The following is a 22,601-nucleotide window of genomic DNA, read 5'->3' as shown; positions in this document are numbered from 1 at the left end:
GGGGGAGAATACTAGCAGAAGGAGAGTTTTTGGTGGTAAAGCAGGCCTTTTATCAGATATACCCCCACCCCCACCCCTCCGGAAATAGCAGGGGACTGGGATTTGGCAGATAACCCTTTAGAGGCTTCCCATAAGCATCTGAAGTCCATTATGTGGAGAAGGTAGGCCTCCTCTGGTTTAACGCAGCTCTTGTTATACATGAGATATAATAGCAGGGGTTCTAGCAGAGCAGGCACAAGCTTGCTTTGTGCCTATTGCAGCTTACGACTCTTGTCAAAAAAAAAAAAAAACCTACAATAGAGAATCTAGATTCTTGCAAGATAGGGCCAAATGCAACATAGACAATATATAACACTGCATAGTGTTACATATTATAACATATTTAAAATACGTAAACTACGTTATATTTATATTTATATTTAAAATACGTAAACTACCTTTTATTCAAAGGGTGTCTCTAATTGTGGTAGGTATCATTCTAAACAAGGTGAATGTAATACAGTAGCAATAACACATTTTTTTTAACAAAAAGGTTCTGTCTTGTTTGGGTTTTGAAGCTTAAACTCATAGTATTCTTTTCTTACTTATAATTTCACACTCAGGCCAGGAACTACGTTTGGGGACAATTGGTGGATTATGGTTTTTCCATAGCGTACATTGTACTACAGTACAATGAAGGGAGAAGTGCAATCTTGTTTCTGAACGTACCACAATTTCTCTTTTTACTTCTAACCTTCCAGGTTAACTTGAAATTCACCTATTCCTCATTTGAATAATAACAGTTGGGATTTTTTTCCATTGGGACTGTGATGCCCACTTTTCTATTGTGACTTTTCATTCTGCACTGAGGTTGGCAAGTTCCCAGCTTATCTTGTTGCCATTAACTGTTTTTAAAGTACGTAAAAACAATATTACCATGGAATCTTTGGTTTCCGTTGCCCTCATGCAGGCTAAGCCTTGCTGAAGTAGGTCATCAGGTCTGCTGCATCTAAATTAAACTATGTTGCGCATGTCTCCTAAGGCTTAACTTCATCTCTCACTGTTGGAGATAAGGATTTGACTGCCACAGGAAAGGATTATCAGGCTCCTGACTAACGTTGGGTTTCTGATGCACCTTTCTTTGAAACATCCATTGTTGGCCATGATTTAGCCAGACAGCAGATCACACCAAAATAGGTCTGAGCCACAGCCATACATACATACATACATACATACATACATACATACATACATACATACATACTGTATTTGTGCTGATAAATAAATAAAGGGAGACTAGTATAGATCTATTTCAAGCTATTTAGCTCTCATCAGCTAGCCATACCCTTACTGGGATTAGAACCTGGGCTGTATTACATATTAGGCAGTTGTATTAGCCACTAAGCCACAGGCTCTCCTCCTCATCAGCTAAGCCAGGGAAATAGGTATGTATTTGTGTTACAACCCCTGGTATGCCCAAATATGGGAGGGAACTCACTACTCCCCCTTTCTGTCTATCGGCTCACTGCAGGAGACCATCTAGGCAGAAAACCATATTTTTAATGTTGCCTTTTTATAAGTACATATGTACTGTGTGTGTGTGTGTGTGTGTGTATTATGCTGGTCTTGTTGTATTCGGGTCTTACATGGGAAAATACCCGAATACAACAAGACCAGCATACCTACACCCGTGAAAATCTACGAACACACACACACACACACACCACACGATATCAGTGTCGATATTTATATTATTGAATAATAGTTGGGTAACTTTTCCCCAGTATAATTGGCATAAACAAGTATACATTTGCAAAAAAAAGTATGTGAACCCCTTGGGATTACGAAGAGTTTTGCATGAATTGGTCATAAAATGTGCTCTGAACTTCATCTAACTCACAACAATAGAAAAACACAGTCTGCTGAAAATAATACTACAGAAACATTAGATGTTGCCATGGTTTAATTGAACATAACATGTAAACATACACAGTGCAGGAAGAAAAAGTATGTGAGCCCCTAACCTAATGACTTCTTCAAGAGCTAATTGGAGCCAGGAGTGAGCCAACCTTGACTCCAATCAGTGTGATGACATTGGAGGTGTTGCTGACAGCTGTCCTGCCCTTTAAAAACACACACCTGTTTTGGGTTTACTGGTTTCAAGAAGCACTGTCTGATGTGAACCATGCCTCGCAGAAAAGAGCTCCCAGAAGACTTACGATCAAGAATTGTTGACTTGTATGAAGCTGGAAAGTGTTACAAAAGTATCTCCAAAAGCCGTGATGTCCACGGTAAGACAGACTGTCTACAAATGGAGAAAGTTTAGCACTGTTGCTACTCTCCCTAGGCGTGGTCATCCTGTAAAAATGACTGCAAGAGCACAGCACAGAATGCTTCATGAGGTAAAGAAGAATCCTAGAGTGTCAGCTAAAGACCTACAGAAATCTCTGGCACATGCTAACATTTTTGTTCACACATCTACAATAAGGAAAACATTAAACAAGAATGGAGTACATGGGAGGACACCACGGAGGAAGCCATTGCTGTTCAAAAAATATTGCAGCACGTTTGAAGTTTGAAAAAGAGCACCTGGATGTTCCACAGCATTACTAGCAAAATATACTGTGGACAGATGAAACCAAAATTGAGTTGTTTGGGAAAAACACACAACACTATGTGTGGAGAAAAAAAGGCACAGCACACCAACATCAAAACCTCATCCCCAACTGCAAAACATGGCGGAAGGAGCATCATAGTTTGGGGCTGCTTTGCTGCCGCAGGGCCTGGACGGATTGCTGTCATTGATGGGAAAATGAATTCCAGAGTTTATCAAGACATTTTGCAGGAAAACGTATGACCATCTGTCCGCCAACTGAAGTTCCGCAGAGCATGGGTGATGCAACAGGACAATGACCCAAAGCATACAAGTAATTCAACAACAAAATGGCTTCAACAGCACAGAATACGCCTTCCGGAGTGGCCCAGTCAGAGTCCTGACCTCAACCCGATTGAAATGCTGTGACATGACCTTAAGAGAGCGATTCACACCAGACATTCCAAGAATATTGCGACATTGAAACAGTTTTGTAGAGATGAGTGGTCCAAAATTACTCCAGATCGTTGTGCAGGTCTGATCTGCAACTACAGGAAAAGTTTGGTTGAGGTTATTGCTGCCAAAGGTGGGTCAACCAGTTATTAAGTCCAACGGTTCACATACTTTTTCCTCCCTGCACTGTGAATGTTTACAAGTTATGTTCATTTAAACCATGGCAACATCTAATGTTTCTGTAGTATTATTTTCAGCTGATTGTGTTTTTTTATTGTTGTGACTTAGATGAAGTTCAGAGCACATTTTATGACCAATTCATGCAAAACTCCACGTAATCCCAAGGGGTTCACATACTTTTTCTTGCAACTGTATATCCCTTGATGCATTGTATGGTAAAATGGTTGCATTTCCTTACTGGCTGCTACTGTATTGAAGCCAGTTCAGATGATCTTGTTGCTTTTTTACCAGGAATGTTTATGCACCTTCCAATGACGTATATTCATTCCATAAAAATAAATATAGATTTAACTACATAGGAGGCACAGCACACATCTGACTTGTAAACATGGTCAGGAATTTGAAAACAACTGGTACCTTCAGAGCCTTCAGTTTTAATTGTAGAATGCCTAGCATTTCATAAGTAACAAGTGGGAATTTATGTCTAAAAAAATATAACAGAAATAGCAAGGAGTTCACCCTCTTGGCATCAGGTCCCTCTCTAAGGCTCAAGGAGCCTAGCGGCCTTTAGCTGTTAGTAAACAAAGGAAGGAGCAGAAAAACAGGATTTCTAAATTCAACACTTGCAGTTTTTTCCCTGACAAACCAATCTGCAATTTATTTATTATTGAAGGGGAAAAAAAAAGACGGAGGTTGTCCTAGCAGATAGAAGCAAATCTTTTCTGTGGTTATGGGAAAGTAGGTACAGATAGTCCTTGCTTACCAACTTGTTTGGCCACTGTTCAAAGCTACAACAACGTAAAAAAAAAAAAAGCTTTACAACAAATCTTCTCATTATAATCATTGCAGCCATCCCATGGTTGTTATAATTGCCATTGGGACACTTCACCACTGTAAAATAAAAAATAAAAAAATCATAACTTGCAGTCACATGATATTTCATTTAAAGGCCAACTGGTAAGTGAGGTTATAAGACGATCATTGTGTGGTCATATGATTTTCCACTTAGTGCCCACAGCATTTAGAAATACAGATACTGGCCCCAATTGTTGCTAAACGAGGACACTTTTATGAACGTGGCAGGGTAACCCACATTTCCATTAAAAAAAAAAAGAACTTTTATGGTAATTTGATAGAAGACATCACCATAATTTAAAACACTTTTCCCCTCCCTTGTGTGGAGGTCTATAAACCTTTGTACTGGTTTGAAGATGGTCAGCTCTCAGGAGGCCGTGGCAGGAGGACAGCTGAATTTTGGGAATTTTGAAAGTTGAATTTTTGAACCCAGCTGTATGACAGGACTCGCTTCAGAATCCCCACTCTTATCCTCCAGTGGTGCATAAAGTCTACCAACCTATCATTGTTGCAAAATGAAGTAACTGCAGCCCGTTTTTTACTCTGCATATAAAATGTTTTTACTTCATTTGTAGTCAGCAAAGATACCAAGGTTTGTTGTTAAGTAGATAAGAAGGTGGACGCGTCATGGTATGAGGAGAACCCAAAGACTTTGCATATATATATTTTACCCGATTTTACGATCTATCTTTCCACAGTTGTTAAATGAATCCTTGCAGTGGTTGTTAAGTGAATCTGGCTTCCCCATTGACTTTGCTTGTCAGAAGTTCGCAAAAGATTATCACATGATTTTGGTACACAGCAATTGTCATAAATATGAACCATTGGCCAAGTATCTGAATTTTGATCATGTGATCATGGGGATGCTTCATGGGTCGTAAGTGTGAAAAATGGTCCTAGGTTACTTTTTTTCAGTGCCGTTGTAACTTTGAACGGTCACTAAACAAACTGTTATAAATTGAGGACTACCTGTACAGGTTAACTTACGACCACAACTGAGCCCAACATTTCCATTGCTAAGCAAGGCAGTTATTAAGTGAGTTTTCCTCTATTTTGCAATCTTTTTTGCTGCAGTTAAGCGAATCACTGCAGTTGTTAAGTGAATCATGTGGTCATTAAGCGAATCTGGCTTCACCCATTGACGTCACTTGTCGGAATCCAGCTGGGAAGGTTACAAAGGGTGATCACATGATCCCAGGATAGAGCAACTGCCATAAGTTCATGCCAATTGTCAGGAGCCCGAATTTTGATCACTTGGCCATTGTGGGATGCTGCAACGGTCATATGTGGGGAAAACTGGTCATGTCACTTTTTTTCAGTGCCTTTGTATCTTTGAATGGTCGCTAAACGAATGGACGTAAGTTGAGGACTACCTGTAGAAACCTGAAAATGTTTGTTGAGTATGCAGCAGTTTAAATCAGACTTACTACTTCCAAAGATCCTGCAGAACTCCTCATAATAAAAAGGTGGCAATTCCTTGGTTATCAACTTTTGGCCACTCCTGTCTTAAAAGGTTCTGAGAGCTGCAGGTGGGCATCTCATGCTCTGATTCCCAGCATATTGCCTGTTTGCTGGCGCCATCCAATAAGCAACAGACAGCTTTGAATGGATGAAAAGCAGCTCATGCAATTGTATGAAGAGTGACTAATGTCTGTAATATATGAAAGGGAATCAGTCTGACACACGTGGCTCTTCTTAGAAGCCATTTAATTCATCTCTGGGGAAAAAAAATTGTTTTCCAGTGCTCTGGTAGTTCCCCGGTGCTGCAGGATCTCTGAAAGATATAGTTCAGTGGTTCTGAGATCTCGTCTGCCAGTTCCTTCAGAACCCTGGGGTGTAATCCATCCGGTCCTGGTGATTTGAACTCATCTAGGGTAGACAGGTGCTCACTTACCATTTTCTTCCCTATTTCAATTTGTGTTCCTAATCTGATTTTTGTGGTGCTGTTTTTGATAGGTTGGACTGTTTTATCCCTTTGTGTAAAGACAGATGCAAAAAACTAGTTAAATAGTTCTGCTTTCTCCCTATTGCTTGTCACCTTCTTGCCACTTTCTCCCAGCGATGGACCAATGGTTTCCTTAACCTTTTTCTTGTTTTTAACATGTTGGAAGAAGCTTTTTTTGTTTTTTTGTTTTACTTTGTGGCAAGCCTTTCTTCATTGCGAGCCTTAGCTTTCCTCACTTCATCTTTACATGCTCAGGCTATTTGCTGATATTCTGCCTTAGTTATGTCCCCCTCTTTCCACTTTTTATACTTAACTTTTTTGTCTTTCAATTTGTCAGAGAGTTATTTATGCAGCCATGCTGGTTTCTTTTGGGAGCTGTTATTTTTATTCTTCATTGGTATTGTGCTAGACTGGGCTTTCATAATCTCATTTTTCAAAATTTCCCAAGCTTCTTGAGTTGTTCTCCCCTTGAGGATTCTCATCCATGGAATTTTTCCCAAGGTCTCTCTTAAATTTATTGAAATTAGCTCTCTTAAAATCCAAGACTCTAGTTTGACTTTGTTCTACTACTTGTGTTTGCATAATGTTGAATTCCAATATTGCATGGTCACTTGCTCCCAGGGTTCCTATGGCTTCAACACCTTCTATCATTTCCTCTCTGTTAGTGAGAATTAAGTCTAATATGGCCGATCCCCTTGTTCCCTTCTCTACTGTTTGGGAAACAACGTTGTCTGCTAGGTTCGTTAGGAACCTGTTGGATCTTCCACTTGGTGCAGAGTTTGTTTTCCAGTTGATGTCAGGGTAGTTAAAATCCCCCATTACTATTGTGGTGTGCTTCCTACATACCTTAGTTAGCTGACTAGCAAAAAGTTCATCTACTTCCTCTGCTTGGTTGGGTAGCCTGTAGGACCTAGGGCAATGTCGTTTCCCCCCCAACCTTTAATATTGACCCAAATGCATTCAAGATAGTTCTCATCATTGTTGTGTTCTATTTCTGTGGAGATGTAGTTATTTCTTATATATAGTGCAACTCCACCTCCTCTTTTATTTGGTCTATTTCTTTTAAATAATTTAAATCCTTCTAGCTGTATGTTCCATTTGTGGGTTTCATCCCACTAAGTTTCTGTAATGGCAACAATATCGTATCTGCCCTCATTTATTTGAATTTCTAATTCACCCTGTTTATTCCTCATACTCTGTGCACTGGTGTATAGACATTTGAGTCCATTTTGATTGATCCTGTGTTTACTGTCTACATAACCTGTGTTATGCCTGACTGCCCCTATTTCCTTGCCACTTGTATGATTCATGCACATGGTATGGCACTCACTATTAAATGCTTGGTTTTGCTTGACAGCAGGAGTGATAATCTTACCCGCACAAACATCTATGTTACATGCACTGATAACCCTATGAGTTTTAGATTGCTGGGGACGGAAATGTTCTGTATCAATTAATTCTCTGTCCCCGTTGTTCAGTTTAAATGTTTATCCAGAAAATCTGTGAATTTAATGCCAAGTAACGCAGTCCCTTTCTTGGATGGGTGAAAACCATCTCTTTTGTACAGTTTTTCATTATCATAATAATGGGGATAATGGGGAGCAGATAGATAGGAAAGAAATGCACAGCACCTGCATGAGCTGACTTACTACAATGCCCAAACATCCTGTGAGTTGCAGGTGCATGACACAAGGTAGTCACTAATCCTTTTCTCTCTTTGTCCATACTAGGTACCTGGTAAACCCCATCAGTAGGCCTGGAGTCTGAAATCTTCAGCTAATACACATCACTCTTCTGCTCTGTGGCTCTCCATGCGAGCCAGGGACAAATGGATGCCATCGCAAGTGCCGGCCTCAAGAGGAAGTTTGATGATGTGGACGTGGGCTCGCCCATTTCCAATTCCGACGATGAGATCTCCAACAGCGACAGCGCAGACAGCTGTGACAGCGTCAATCCTCCAAGCTCCTCAGGCTTCATTCGTAAGTGTTGGCATTTAGAGGGTTTTTGAAACACAGTTAACTCCATACAGGTGGCCCTCAATTTACGGGCCACAATTGGGCCTGGAACTTCTGTTGCTAAGTAATGTGGTGGCTAAGTCATCCTGTGATCATGCCTCATTTTTTTCTGCAATCATTAAGTGAACCACATGGTCATTAAGTGAATCCAACTTCCTTTATTGATTTTGCTTGTCAGAAGCAGGCAGGGACAATCACAAATGGTGATTGCATGACACACACACACACACACACACCCAAGACGCTGCAGCTGTCATAAGTGTGAGCTAGTTGCCAAGTGCCTAGAAGTGTGAGGACTTGTCATAAGTCAATTTTTTCAGCAGCACTGTAATTTTAAACAGTCACTAAACAAATGGTTGTAAGTCAAGGACTAACTGCATCATCAGCATTAATCTTGGCAGTACTTATTGAAGAATTTACCTGTTCCATCTGTTAGTCACTGAAGCCTTGCTTTATCAAAAAAGTATTCCATGGTGTCAGACTTTTGCAAGAATGGGATGACTTCTGAGGTGAAGCAAGAGTAGCAAGTATGGACTTCTGTCTAGCCAGCTTCTTCTGTATTGCCAACCAATAAAAGTTTGTCAAGAGCGGCATAAAGATAGCCTAAAATTTATTTCAGTCAGCGTTCTTTGACCCAGATCCATCCAATAAGTTGGACAGGTCTGACCCAAGCCAGAAAGGTTGAGGATTGCTGGATTAGTAGTCCATAATTTGTGGGTGCTTGGGTGGGTTAGGGGCGGGGATTATTATTATTTTTTTTTGGTGGGTGGGGTGTGTGTTTGGGGATTGTTATATGTGTTGGGTCTGGTCTCTGGATGTTATGTGAATTTCGTTGTATGTGTAAACTGTGTATATACGTACAATGACAATAAAGTTAAGTAAGTAAGTAAGTAATACCTTGATTAGCAGGACTGTGTAGCACTTAGGATTCAAGGCAGAAAAATGCTTATGTGTGAATTGGGGGGTGGATGATCCATTACGTTCCTTTGGTGTTCTCTACCTCCCCCCGACCCCCATTTGTGTGAGATGTGGAAGAGACGGCTGCTCTCTTTTCTGTCCCTGTCTCTCTTTTTCTGAAGCAGTGCTCCCCTGATATCAGATAGGTGCCAATCCGGTAAGATTGTTACAAGACCTGGCTAATTTCAGCAAGTCTTGAGGGAACCACTTCAGTCTCTCCTGACTGAATGCATTTGGCAGAACCCAGGAGATGGGCCTTTTCTGCCATGGCGCCTGCCCTGTGGAATATCATCTCCCCCCACCCTCCCAGTTGAGATTGGCCCTGTCCTGATAACCTTCCAGAAGACTTTCAAAACATGCCTATATCAGCAGGCCTGGGAAATCTCACAGAAATGGTGAATAAGGAGAGGGCTGCATTATTTTTTAACCTCTCTCTTTCTCTACTGTCTTGGTATTAATAATGTTGATTTTTTTTAAAAAAAAGTATACTTGTTTGACTATTGTTCCTGTGAGAAGGGTAGCTATAGAAATATAAATAAATACACGCTTTTATGGTTGTTCGTCAGTGCTGGGTGTTATTTCTTACGTTGGTTACATTTTTCTGTTTAGCTTTTAACCTTATTACTGTTCTGGATCTCGGTAAGCTGCTCAGAGTCGGACATGATTAGAATAGTGAGTGAGCCTAGTAAAATAAATACATTCCCTAAAACAGCTGTGTCTTTTCCTGGGATCATGTGTCTGCCCTCGTGTTCTGCCTAGCCATATCCATTACCCTCTTTTATCCACTCTTGGAGCATGAAGAGTTGTAAGAAATTAATTAATCAGGCTATTCATTCCAGGACTTTAGCCTTAGTTCAGTAGAATAGCAGTTAGTTCAAACAGCTTACATTTTGCCCTGATGATTGTTACTCAGATAGGCTTGCCCTACGTTAACTTCATTACTGGTTATGATTGGAGAAGGAGGTTAGATATGTAAAGATGATTTTCTGGATAAGGACCTGACTTGACAAAACAGTGCTATGCCTGTTGTTTTACACCATTAGTCGCCTTTGAAAAATCAATTGCGATGCTGCATTGATTTTACAGAACCTTAAGATTTCTCAGTATTTCCCAGATTTCTGGAAAGACAACTTGCCTGTCACTATTAATACGCCTGTGTGGTGCACAGCCAGAATTTTTAATAGCTTACAGACTTCACTCTTGGTTGTTCAGAGCTACAATAAAACTCTGCGGCCATGCTCTTTATATCCTTGGAACATGCTCAGAATCCTGTCCAGTGCTTAAGAATTAAGTGGCAGGTATGTGTCAGTGAGGAAGATTTTGTAAGCTTCTATGGTGGAGGACACATTCTTCAAACAACATTTGCCATGGGGACTCTGTAACAATGAAGAAAATATTAAATGGGGTGTGTGATGGGAGACTAATCCTTGCTTCAATTTTCAAGCGGTGTTTCTGTTTTGCTTCTTTATATCTCAGCAACCTCCATCTTAAAAAGGCAGAAACAGCTGCGTAGGAAGAACGTGCGCTTTGACCAGGTGACCGTGTACTACTTTGCAAGGCGTCAGGGATTTACCAGCGTTCCTAGCCAAGGGGGCAGTTCCCTCGGCATGGCCCAGCGGCATAACTCTGTCCGCAGGTATACCCTAGGTGAATTTGCCCAAGAGCAGGAAGTGAATCACCGCGAGATCCTTCGAGAACACCTGAAGGAGGAGAAGCTTCACGCCAAGAAAATGAAGGTAGGCTTTCGGCAGGCAGAAAAGTCCTTTTTGGTCACTCATTTGCAGAGTTTTTGGTGCTGTAGCTTGACCCTGTTTTGATTCATATGTAGCATTACTGTCACATAGCGTATTTTTCAGAGTATAAGATGCACCGGAGTATAAGACGCACCAAGGTTTTGATGAGGCACATTTAAAAAAAAAAGTTTTTACACTCTGCAAACCTCCCCAAAACGGCCCATTTTTTGTAAAAACTGGCTTTTTTTCCAAAAAAAAGGGGCATGAATAGCCCTGAGGCGACTGGTAGAGTGTTCGGGGGGGGAGGGAATGAGCAAAACGTGGCCCGTTTTTAGCTAAAACGGCCCCGTTTTTTTGTCCAAAAAAGGACATTAGGAAGCTTATAGTGTGCTCCTGGGGGCTGGGGGGGGGGGGGCAAAAAACTGCCCATTTTTTGCGCATTTCTGCCCTCCCTAGCCCCCAGGAACTCTCTGAAAGCCTCCTATAAGCTATGCATGGCCATTTTGGTGAAGGGGGCGGGGTTTCAGGAGGCAAAAAAATGCTGTATTCAATGTATAAGAAGCACCCAGATTTTCAGCCTCTTTTTTTGAGGGGAAAAAGGTGTGTCTTATACTCCGAAAAATGCAGTAACCTGGCCCACGGGCCACCAGTTTGACACCCCTGAACTAGACAACCATATGGTTCTTTGGTGCATTTGCTTGGGCTTTTCTTTTTGTCTGTCTCTGCAGTTATTAAGAAATAGTATTGTAAATATGCATTTCTGATTATTTTGCATTTCGGTTTTCTTCCCTGTCTACTCCCATTATGTTAATTCTGCGCCCCAAACCGAAGCCCGTTTTACCCTGGATTTCCCCATATTTCATAAACTACATACAGCCCTCCATCTTGATTGGAATATAAGAAATGCCGCTGGTTATGTGAAAATGAGCATTGAAGAAGTGAATGAATGTATCTTGTTTTGTGTCAATGTGATTCATGGGAACGCTCAGCAATTGCAGTGAAAGCCTCTCCCCTTTTAACCTCCTCCAGCACGCTCCTCCAGCAGGTCCATCTCCTTATCGCACCTCCTGGCAGTCTGGTTGGTGTATCCTATAGGTTGCCTAGCAACTGGGTTTCCCTTACTGAATTGAATGCTTCTGTCAAAAAACATAGATGGCCCAATCATTCTATTGCTACCATGACAACCAGCTTAGCCAAAAGGACAAATATTCATTCTGTAGTCCTGCAACTCTGGCCTACTTCTTATAGTTGGTAAAGGAAACCAGTTTCTGAACTGCACTGCTTTAAGGTCCAGGTTTCTCCTTATACGATCCATCCTAGTGTAAGCATATCCTACCTTCTCCAGAAAGTGAAAAAGAGAAGGATCTAGATTGTGATGAGCTTTCTAGCTTTCTGTGGTGGCTGTTTTTGATGTTTTTGGTTGTATGAATTAGCATCCGGTTCTGGATATCAATCCACCTTCCTTGTATATTGAGGTGGAGTATGTCTGAAAAGAAGCCTGCTTATCTGTTTATGTATTTATTTCCCACCTTTATTATTTTTACAAATAACTCTAGGCAGTAAACATATCTAACACACCTTCCTCCTCCTGTTTTCCCCATTACCACAACCCTGTGAGGTGGATTGGGCTGAGAGAGAGAGTACCCTGTTTCTCTGAAAATAAGACCTCCCCAGATAATAAGCCCTCCTCCGAAAATAAGCCCTCCCTGAAAACATTGCAATACAGCAGCAGCCTTGCTGCCTCCTGCACCTCAATAATAATAAGGCCTCCCCAAAAATAAGGCCAAGCGCTTATTTCGGGGGTCAAAAGAAAATAAGACCATCTTATTTTCGGGGAAACACGGCAACTGACCCAGTTACCCAGCTGGCTTTCCCAAAAAGTAGTTGCAGCTTTGGTAATATGACTATGGTGGTCTGGAAGCCTATGGAAACATGCAAAGTGCTTTTCAAAAACAAGAAGGTTTTGTATATTCCACAGAGAATTTGGCATTCTGAAAATCTATTTTTCCCTTTCACGGTCTGTTAGTGACACAGAAATGTTGAAGGCCCTATCAGCTCCATTTTAAAGGTTTCATTTCTATATTTGTCATGCAATGCCTTGTCATTTTTAATGTCAATTCTGCTTTCTCACGTATCTGATCCTTATTCAGCCACCTTCTGGAGCGTATTTGTTATCTTACAACAATCTAGAGCATCTTTCCCCCTCCTCTGGCTGCCATGTCTCTTGCCAAAAAAAACCTCACACAAGTCTTCTCCCCTCATCCCAAGATTGGAGGTGAAACAAATTTGTACTCTGTTTAGCAGACGATGAGGTGGGGTTTTTTTTGTTTTTTTTTTGTATGAGGCACAAATCAGCCAAGTGTACCTTCTGCTTTGCCCTTGAGGACAGGCTGTGTCTGCCAGTACAAAGATTACTGTGCTTTCCACATGGCCAGCAATGCGAATAGTCGTGTCCGTCATCTGTTTGGTGTAAGAAACATCAAGCTGCAAATGTGTTTAGTGTCTCAGCAAAGTCGTGATGTAATGATTGTATCAAGGTCACCCTCAGACCCCTTCCCCCCCCCAGCTTCTAGAATCCCCAAATCCCCAAGTTCCACCTGTCACACTGCTTTCCTCAGAAAATGGAGGCGACCGGATTGCAGTGCTCGAGCAGAGCTTAGCTCTCACCTCAGCCATCGGCTGTGTTGCATCATGTCTCTGAGGATTGGTAATGCCACAGCTACTCTGATGAAACACTACTATTCACTTTGTTTTTGCCATCAGCTTTTTTTTTTTTTTGAATTTTTATTGCATTTTACGAAGAGTATAAAAACCCAAAAATTTATATATATATATATATATATATATATATATATATATGTGTGTGTGTGTGTGTGTGTGTGTGTGTGTGTGTGTGTGTGTTTTCGTAGATTTTCACGGGTGTAGGTATGCTGGTTTTGTTGTATTCGGGTCTTTTCCCGTGTAAGGTTGAGATTGTCTTTGCAACGTTTCGGCAGGATCACACCTGCCATCTTCAAGCTGTGGGCTTAAAATGGGAACGGAGCTGCCGTCTTTCTGTAAGTCTTGGTGGGAGGGGATGGGGTGGTGGCTTTGTTTCAGTAAGTTACTTACTGAAACAAAGCCACCACCCCATCCCCTCCCACCAAGACTTACAGAAAGACGGCAGCTCCGTTCCCATTTTAAGCCCACAGCTTGAAGATGGCAGGTGTGATCCTGCCGAAACGTTGCAATAGCAACCACAAGTTGGAGCAGAATTTCTGTTCCTAAACATAATGCTTGTTACCTGATTTTATTACCTTTTTTGCCATTACAGTGAATCACTGCAGTTGTTAAGTGAAACTGCTTCCCCCTATCAACTTGATTTCTCAGAGGTTGGCTGAGAAGGTTGCAAATGGGATGCTGCCCAAGTCATGTGATCACATAACTATGGGATGTTTCAGTCATGAATGTGAGGACCGTTCATAAGTCACTTTTTTCAATGCCATTGTAACTTTCAATGGTTGCCAAAGGAGTGAGTGTAAGTCAAGAACCAGTTATTTATATTCTGTCAGGACTGGAAGCAGTCTTGGGCAAGCCTATTCATTGTGTAAATAACATAACACAAAGTTTGTCAACGTGAAAAATATACAGTATCATGGTCAACACAGATAAGAAAGAATTATTTGTGCTTTTAGATACCACTATCTAGAAATGTCAAATTTAATCGCAGGATTTTGGCTTGGGAAATGTGCTTATCTATCTATCTATCTATCTATCTATCTATCTATCTATCTATCTATCTATCTATCTATCTATCTATCTATCATATATATATATATATGTGTGTGTGTGTGTGTGTGTGTGTGTGTGTGTGTGTGTGTCTGTTTGTGTTACAACCCCTGGTATGCCCAAATATGGGAGGGAGCTCACTCCTCCCTCTTTCTGTCCTTCGGCTCATCACAGAAAACCATGCAGGCAGAAACCCATATTTTTATTTTTAATGTTGCCTTTTTATATTTGTGTTGTATTTGTGCTGATAAATAATATATATAATAATATTATAATAAATAATAATATAATAAATAATATATATATCCTCTGAGTCTTGAGATCTTGAATAATGAGATCTACAGGGTTGTATGGAGGTTACCATTGTCTAAACCAGGCATGTCCAAAGTCCGGCCTGGGGCCAATTGAGGTCCGTTTTCAAATTTTGAGCAGCCTGCACCCTCTTTTCCTCGCCAGAGTTATTTGTTTAGTCTTTCATAAAATAGTTCATTTGCATTTAATGTTAATGGTTCAAAGAATGTCAGGCTGAATGGTCAGCCCCACACTTTTCCACCTCACCAAATCTGGCCCTCCTTGCAAAAAGTTTGGACACCCCTGGTCTAAACAGTGTTTTGAAATTTCCCACCTCAAACGAAATGAAATACATATCTCCCTGTGATATCATTCTGTACATTTTAAGAAGAAAAAAGATTCTAGGCTGCATAAACAGGGATAGAATCAAGATCACATGAAGTGTTAATACCACTTTATAATGCCTTGGTAAGGCCACACTTGGAATACTGCATCCAGTTTCGGTCGCCACAATGTAAAAAAGATGTGGAGAAAGAGTGCAGAGAAGAGCAACAAGGATTATTAGGGGACTGGAGGCTAAAACATATGAGGAACGGTTGCAGGAACTGAGTATGTCGAGTTTAATGAAAAGAAGGACTAGGGGAGACATGATAGCAGTGTTCCAATATCTCGGGTTGCCACAAAGAAGAGGGAGTCAAACTATTCTCCAAAGCACCTGAGGGCAGAACAAGAAGCAATGGGTGGAAACTAATCAAGGAGAGAAGCAATTTAGAACTGAAGAGAAATTTCCTGACAGAATAATTAATCAGTGGAACAGCTTGCCTCCAGAAGTTGTGAATTCTCCAACACTAGAAGTCTTTAAGAAGATGTTGGATAGCATTTGCCTGAAATGGTATAGGGTTTCCTGCCTAGGCAGGGGGTTGGACTAGAAGACCTCCAAGGTCCCTTCCAACTCTACTATTGTATTGTATTGTTTGAGAGGCCAGATTTTAAGGACTGATGGGTTGGATAAAGGTTCAGAAGGGGTGGGCACGGAGCTGGGTAATGTGCAAGGAAGTAAACTACTATTTCTTAATTGATCATGATCTGCCTGCACAAGCCAAGAGCTGGTTTGACCAGCTCCCATAATCTTTTCTAACAAGACTATGGCTTGTGTGGTAGCTTGAAGGCTTGCATGTGCAAAGGCGAGTCACTGTCAGAATGTATTCCCCATTCTCTCTGGATGTTGGGTTCTGCAAGCAAAGGAGAATGAAAAGCCCAGAAGAGTGCTCTGGCCTGTGCGTGTAAAGCTGGCTCACTGTTCCCTCTCTGTCCAACGTTTGGGCTTACTTCAGCCTTGACAGTGCAAAAAACCGCATTATTGTCAAAACTCACAGCCTGGGAAGAATCGGTATTTGGAGGAAACAGGTGACCTTTGCAGCCCAGTTAAACTCAGGGAAATCATTTGTCTTTTTTTTTTTTCAGAATGGAAACTGATGGGATTTCAATTTCAAGATTAACTTTGCTGGTGTCTGTGTCTGTTGTGTTCTCTGTTCTTTCCCACACCCTCCCCCTAAGCTGACCAAGAATGGAACTGTGGAGTCTGAAGAGGCCGATGGCTTGACGCTTGAGGATGTCTCTGATGATGACCTCGATGTAGAGAACGTGGAGGTGGATGACTACTTCTTCTTACAGCCCTTGCCCACCAAGCGGCGGCGAGCTCTACTTCGAGCCTCCGGTGTTCATCGCATCGATGCAGAAGAAAAACAAGAACTTCGGGCCATCCGCCTCTCACGAGAAGAATGTGGGTGCGACTGCCGGCTGTACTGTGACCCTGAGGCCTGTGCCTGTAGCCAGGCTGGAATTAAATGCCAGGTCAGTGGGGAAGAAACCGCTAGGCTTTGGCCTGAACCATATCTCCTGTTGCCTGCGTGTCTTTTTGATATGGGGCAAGGTCCGCTTCAAGCCTTGTTTCATGTGTTGAGTCTGAGCTTATAAGAGGTGATTTTTAAAGTGAACTCCTCTCTCTGCCAACCTACAAAGTCTTAAGGGGTGATAGGATGTATTGTCCCCTTAGATGCTCCAAGACCAAAGTTAAAAAAAAGAAGCGAATAATTCAGGAGGGAAGAATCCTGCTTGAGTTTGTGGAGAAAAACAAATGACAAGATGCAGCCAGCCTATGGGATGGGGAGCTTAAAAGGATGAGAAGGTCTTGAGGAAATAGCACTAGCTTTCCAGGAGGATGTGAAGTCACTGTGATTATGCATGTGGGAATCCGCTATTCTTCTGCTTCTCTCTTTTGGCCGCTACAGGGAACGAGTGCTTGAAAAGAATCTGATCAGATGTTAACTTAAATTACGCAGCGTTTGTGCAAGTTAAACCACATTTTCATAGCATTTGATTTACAGTGTTATGCTTCTTAGACAAAACAGAGAAACAAAGCGATGTTTAGAATCCATAAGTCTTAAAACAAGGAAGACTTGAGTTACTTCCTTTTTGATTCCCAACATCTAAGATGCTGGGGAATCTCTCCAGAACCAAATTTCATGCTCTGCATTGTTCTCATCTGTAGCATTTTGATCCCCCCTCCCCCCCCTCTGTGGAATGTGTACATTGGCATTTCTGCTCTTAATATTTTCTTGGCAATATTTTCTCTGCCTCTTTTGCACCACATCTTTTGCACACTAAATGTCTAGCTCTCTGATAAAGGATTTCAGGTCCTCTTTCCTGAAAGTGCTTTTATCCTGAAAGAGCATTTGATGGCTTGATAAATGAAGTGTCAGAGAGCACATTCTTTCTTTCACAATAGATCGAATCAGACTCCAGGCCATTCTTTATTTCTTTTGATTTCTCCTTGAAATACAAGATCTATAGGTAGGTTAACTGGGGGTGGGGGACTTGAATGGGGGTGGGGGGCAGATTCTGGGTTGCTTGAGGGCTATCTAGCCGGTTGCTTTTGGATAACAGCTTACATGGATTTTACATTTTTCATCTGACTTAATTTCCTACCTGTTCACTCACTTTTATTTTAGCCAAGCTTTCATCCTTCCAATCACTTCCTCGGTTCTCACACAGGCCCAGTTTTCACTGTCCTTCGCTTCCCCCACCCAGGTGGACCGAATGTCCTTCCCATGCGGCTGTTCCAGAGATGGTTGTGGGAACATGGCTGGGAGAATTGAATTCAATCCCATCCGGGTGAGGACTCACTACCTGCACACCATTATGAAACTAGAGCTAGAGAATAAACGGCAGGTGAGCCGGGCCCAGGTTCTGGATGAAGAGACCCCTCATAGCTCCGGCAGTGACTGGCTAGGGAGCCAGTCCCCAGAGACCCAGGATTTCCAGGAGTTCATGGCGGAGAATGAAACGGCAGTCATGCATCTTCAGACCGCTGAGGAGTTGGAGCGGCTGAAGGCTGAGGAAGACTCTAGCAGCGGCTCCAGCATGGAAAGCTTGGGCGTGTGCATTTTGGAGGAGCCGCTTTCTGTCTCCGAAGGGATGTGCCCAAGCCTCGCCACACCAATCCTCATTCAAGCTCAGCTGCCACCAGGTTCCTCTGTTCTGTGTTTCACGGACAGTTCTGAGCAAGCCAGCTCAGCTGAGGGCAGCCAACCCTACTTGAACAATGGGCCTGTTGTGTACTATCAGGTTGACCAAAGGTCAGTGTTGGGGGTGAAGGGGGAAAATAGGTCAGAGGAGCCCGAGGGGCCCCCTCGTTACACAGAGGAGAAGGAGATAAGCATCTACTCGGTCCCTGTGACTTCACTGGTGTCTTGCGGCAGAGCCACAGCCACCAGCAGTGTAGAAACAGAGAAGGCTGCTGTATCTTTCGAGCCCCTGTCTTCTGAGAGCTGCCAGTCTGAAGTTCCTCCGCCAAGCCTGCCACTCCACACGGACGTGCCACAAGACAGTTTGCGGCCCCAGAATGTGGTGCCGCAATCTCCAGAGAGGGCCTGCGAGCTCCCCTCTTCTGAGGAGTGCTCTTTGGGCCCTTCTCTGGCCGTGTGACAATTCCCAACCCATCACCTTGATGTTATTTATTGACAGAAGGTTTTTAGCAAATGGCCACAGCCATTGGGAATTGTTTTAATATTGGGGTGGGGGAGGGAAAGGAGAAGGGGGCTGCTTTGTGTGGGCTCCACCATATAAGGACCTAAAACAAGCACTTAGAGCTGCCTCAGAGTAGGAGGATCGGTCTACTAGTTGGGCAGCCTCCTAGTTCTGAAGAGGTTGGGCCAATAGGCAGTGGAACTTTGTAGGGGAGGCCTTGACTCCATCCTACAAGGACCAAATGTGAATGTGTCTCATGGAAGCAATAGAGCAAAGCTGCCTTTTCTAAAGCGCTGGATGGGTTGGAGGGCAGGCGGAAGAGAACACTTGTTGCTACTTCATGACGTCAATCAGTCTCTTTGCGTGGTGGAATCTCTCCCTCCAGTTGCTGATCCCAAGTGAAGCTGCTGCCGCCGCCGCCGCCACCACCGTCACCCATCCCTTTCCGTCACTTTCAGTGCTGTGTCTTGGTAACGGTGACCTTACTTGCTTGAACTGCTCTAACCAGTTACACAGCTTAAGCTCTGCAACCTCTTATTTATGTGACATTTACTGCCCTTCATTCCCTGGAAGAATCCCATATATTTTTTAAATTCACTATGAATTAACTTTGATCATGACTAGCTTACACCTACAGTTTGGCATGCAACTGTCGTAAAAAAAATAATTTTCATCCTGGAGTCTCTGCCCTGCCCCCACCAATAGCTTCACCCAAACATGTTCACGGCCTGTTTTGCTAGCTGGCCTTTGCTGGGACTGATTTAAGTTTAAATTAACTTTTTTAAAAAAAAAAGCTGAATGTTTACAGACATGATGTGACTCAAGACTTGTCACTGACTCTCTGATCCTGAGCTGTCATCTCCGACTAGAGTCCCTTTGGGGATCTGATTCTGTAAGCGCCCTGGGATTGGGTGGGATCCAACTAACTTCTGGAAAAAAAACTGCCAGTTTGGGTGGGCAGAGAATTTGACAAAGTACTTGTTAGCCTTTTGCCCCATAGTTTTATGAATCAATTTTCCCTTTCACTGTCTCTCAGTCTTTTCCATTCTAGTTGCACAAGAATTTGGAGGCGATATTGAAAGCTCTCTGTCCCCTTGCTCCTTGCTTAGCAACCTAGCATTCTGGATGACTTGAAAGGGCACAGAGTCTGTGTGCAGTAAAACTGCAACCTGCTGGGTCCCAAGCATTTAGGGGTCAGTAAATGTGCAATAAGGTGGCACCTGCAATTCCCCTCCCAGTGAAGTGTGTACATTGTTCCAAATGGTCTTGGAATAAAGGGAGAAAGGACGCCCTTATAGGCTGCCACTCACCCCTATGACCACTCTAGGGTAACAAAAGCACTTTTCCAGCTTACCGGGCATCCTTTCCTTCTTCATCTACCTTGTAGTAAACAACGGATAATCATTGCCTTTCTCTGTCATCACCTGTTTGACCCAGCTCATGTTACAGCCCTGTGGTGTATGGCCTGGGGCTTAGCAAGAACTGTTTTCCCTGTATTTAGGAATCTTTCTTTTTTCAGACTGCTCAAGGCTTACAATGAGTTGCACGAAAGCTAGTCTGGGTAATTCAGTTACCCATAACTTCTTATGCATAAGAGAGAGAGGGGTTTAAGTAGCCTTTGCAGAGATCTACATCCTCACCAAAATCTACCTCCCAGCTGAGAAATAGTACAGGCACCATCAGAACGTAAATAGATGTTTTGTGTTTTTCAGGCATATCACTAGGTCTGTGTAAATGCTGGGCCATGTAAGTTTCTAGATGCTGAATCTGGAAAGATTTAACAGGTTTGCTCCTTAATTGCAAAGCTGCTTGGGAGTAGGCAGAACAAGAAAACTCTGGCGGTAGCCAAGTCTAACTTAATTCTTGGCTGTTAACGATCAGTGATGAGCAATCGGCGCTGCCAGTGCATCCAGAAAAGCCTATTCTCCTGAAAGTGACTCTCTGTAAGATAAACACAAGCAAATGCTGTGTAGGCGGCAGCTGAGAAAACTGACTATAACTATTGACATTCCAGGCTTCAGAATAGATGCAAAGACTCCAGTACTAAATTCCTGTCCATTTTTTACATTATTTCACCCAAACTCTCCTTGTGCTGATTAGCATATAGTATACAGCCAGGGCTCCTGTACTTTGCCAGACTACTAACTATTTAATTGCTTTCACATCACTACCTCTTTCGGGGGATTGTTTAGAAGCAATGCTATGTTTAGTGGGCAAATATCTCCTTTGTACATTTTAAAATGTAACGGGATGAATGTGCAGCCTTAAAAATGTCCACTGTCCTCCTTTTGTCTTTAAAAAGCCACACATGTTGCATGACACACACACACACGAACATAAACACTCCTTCCTATACACTGGTCTCATTCCTGAGAGGGTGTTTAGGCTTTTATTCCATGCTGTTTTACCCCCTAGGCCACCGTTGGGTTTGAGGATCCACTGGTGTCTTTAGGAGGAATCTTTCCTAATTCTCGATTTGTCGTTTACAAAATAAGTGGTGCTACAACAAGCTAGATTTATTTTGAAGGCAGCTGATCCCAGATGCAACTCTCACTATAGCAAATGTATTTAGTACTCTTCACATCTGAATCAAACAGAAGAGAAAAATTTTCCTCCTACATTGAATGCAGAATTTTGTAGGTATCTAGGTCAAAGAGAAGGCATCTCTTATAAAAATTCTCAACTCTCTGAAAGCACCTTGGCTATTTGTAATAATACTGATCCGTAATTCTGGCGATTGGGCACAATCAGCCCTAGAATCAAGATTTTCAATGGGGCTTACCTCAATTCTTGCAGATCTGGCAGTATAAGAATCTCCTCCTGTTGAGTGCTTAAACTGTTGCACCCCTTGGCCACCTGCCAATACTCACAGATGGTTTGGTGGAATACATTTTCTGAAAATGGAAGCAGCTTCACACTTAAAATACCAGGATTCCATTTTTATAATGCAGAAGCAATTCTCGTGACTGACATTCCAGAATGCAGTGATTAATGTAATGGCTTGGTAGAAACCAAGCACTAAAATACATGCTTACCCAGAGGTGCAGATAAACAGGGAAGAAAACAGAAACTCAACATAGCCATCAGATCTATTAAATATTACACTGGCTTTCTTTTCCACGAGTGCGCTTAGGTATGACAGAAAAAGAGAACTTTAAATAGCTATTTGTAGAAAAAAAGAGAGGAAAAAACACTCCTTCCTGAGCATTATGAAAAAAGAAAGGACACTGATCTCAAATGACAGAATTTTATTTCTAAATCCTATAATAGAGGCTGGGCTTCTTAGAAAGCTTTTGTTTTAAAGAATGTTCTTTAATGCAAAGAGGCTTATTTCTCTTGCCTGTCTCCCTTTTGTTATTAATAACGAAACTTTCTTATTCTGATGTGGTGGTACATTCGCCTGTTTCTCCTCCTTCCCTTCTTTTGGTGCTACTGAACTGTTTACAGGACAGCCCTTTTACTACCTGGAAGAGACTTCTATTAACAGAAGCCCTGGTCTGACATTATTGGAATTAGCCCTGTCCTCTTTGTCACTTGCAACTGATAACTTCATAACTCTTTCCTGCAGGAAATACACAGGTGGCATTTTCAATGTGAATCCAAAGCTTGTCAGGTCCTTTACATTTTGTTTTGCCTTTTATGTTCTTTTCATTGTGATAATGCTGTATTTAAAGAGGATATTTAAGTGTAAAAGCAAATAAATGCGTAAACTTACATGAAGCGAATTTTGTTCTCAAAATTGTAGCCGCCTTCTATTCAGTTATAGACCCAGTGTGCATGCATGTTTTCTGGTATTTTTTTAC

General features: G+C 42.1%; 1 protein-coding gene across 1 annotated transcript in view; it reads left to right on the top strand.

The window, feature by feature from the left end:
- The window catches only part of CSRNP2 (cysteine and serine rich nuclear protein 2), a 45,544-nt gene extending 23,032 nt beyond the window's left edge, over positions 1-22,512 (top strand). Inside the window, exons 2-5 of the mRNA XM_081937635.1 lie at positions 7,736-7,984; positions 10,454-10,713; positions 16,327-16,623; positions 17,860-22,512. Of these exons, the coding sequence (XP_081793761.1) occupies positions 7,834-7,984; positions 10,454-10,713; positions 16,327-16,623; positions 17,860-18,756 (1,605 nt within the window). The 5' untranslated portion in view covers positions 7,736-7,833 and the 3' untranslated portion in view covers positions 18,757-22,512. The remainder of the gene's footprint in view (positions 1-7,735; positions 7,985-10,453; positions 10,714-16,326; positions 16,624-17,859) is intronic.
- The last annotated feature ends 89 nt before the right edge of the window (positions 22,513-22,601 follow it).

The sequence above is a fragment of the Natrix helvetica genome, assembly GCF_964273705.1.
Source record: "Natrix helvetica genome assembly, chromosome: 1".
In the NCBI taxonomy this organism is placed as follows: Eukaryota; Metazoa; Chordata; class Lepidosauria; order Squamata; family Natricidae; genus Natrix; species Natrix helvetica.
This window is presented reverse-complemented; position numbering and strand designations above follow the sequence as displayed.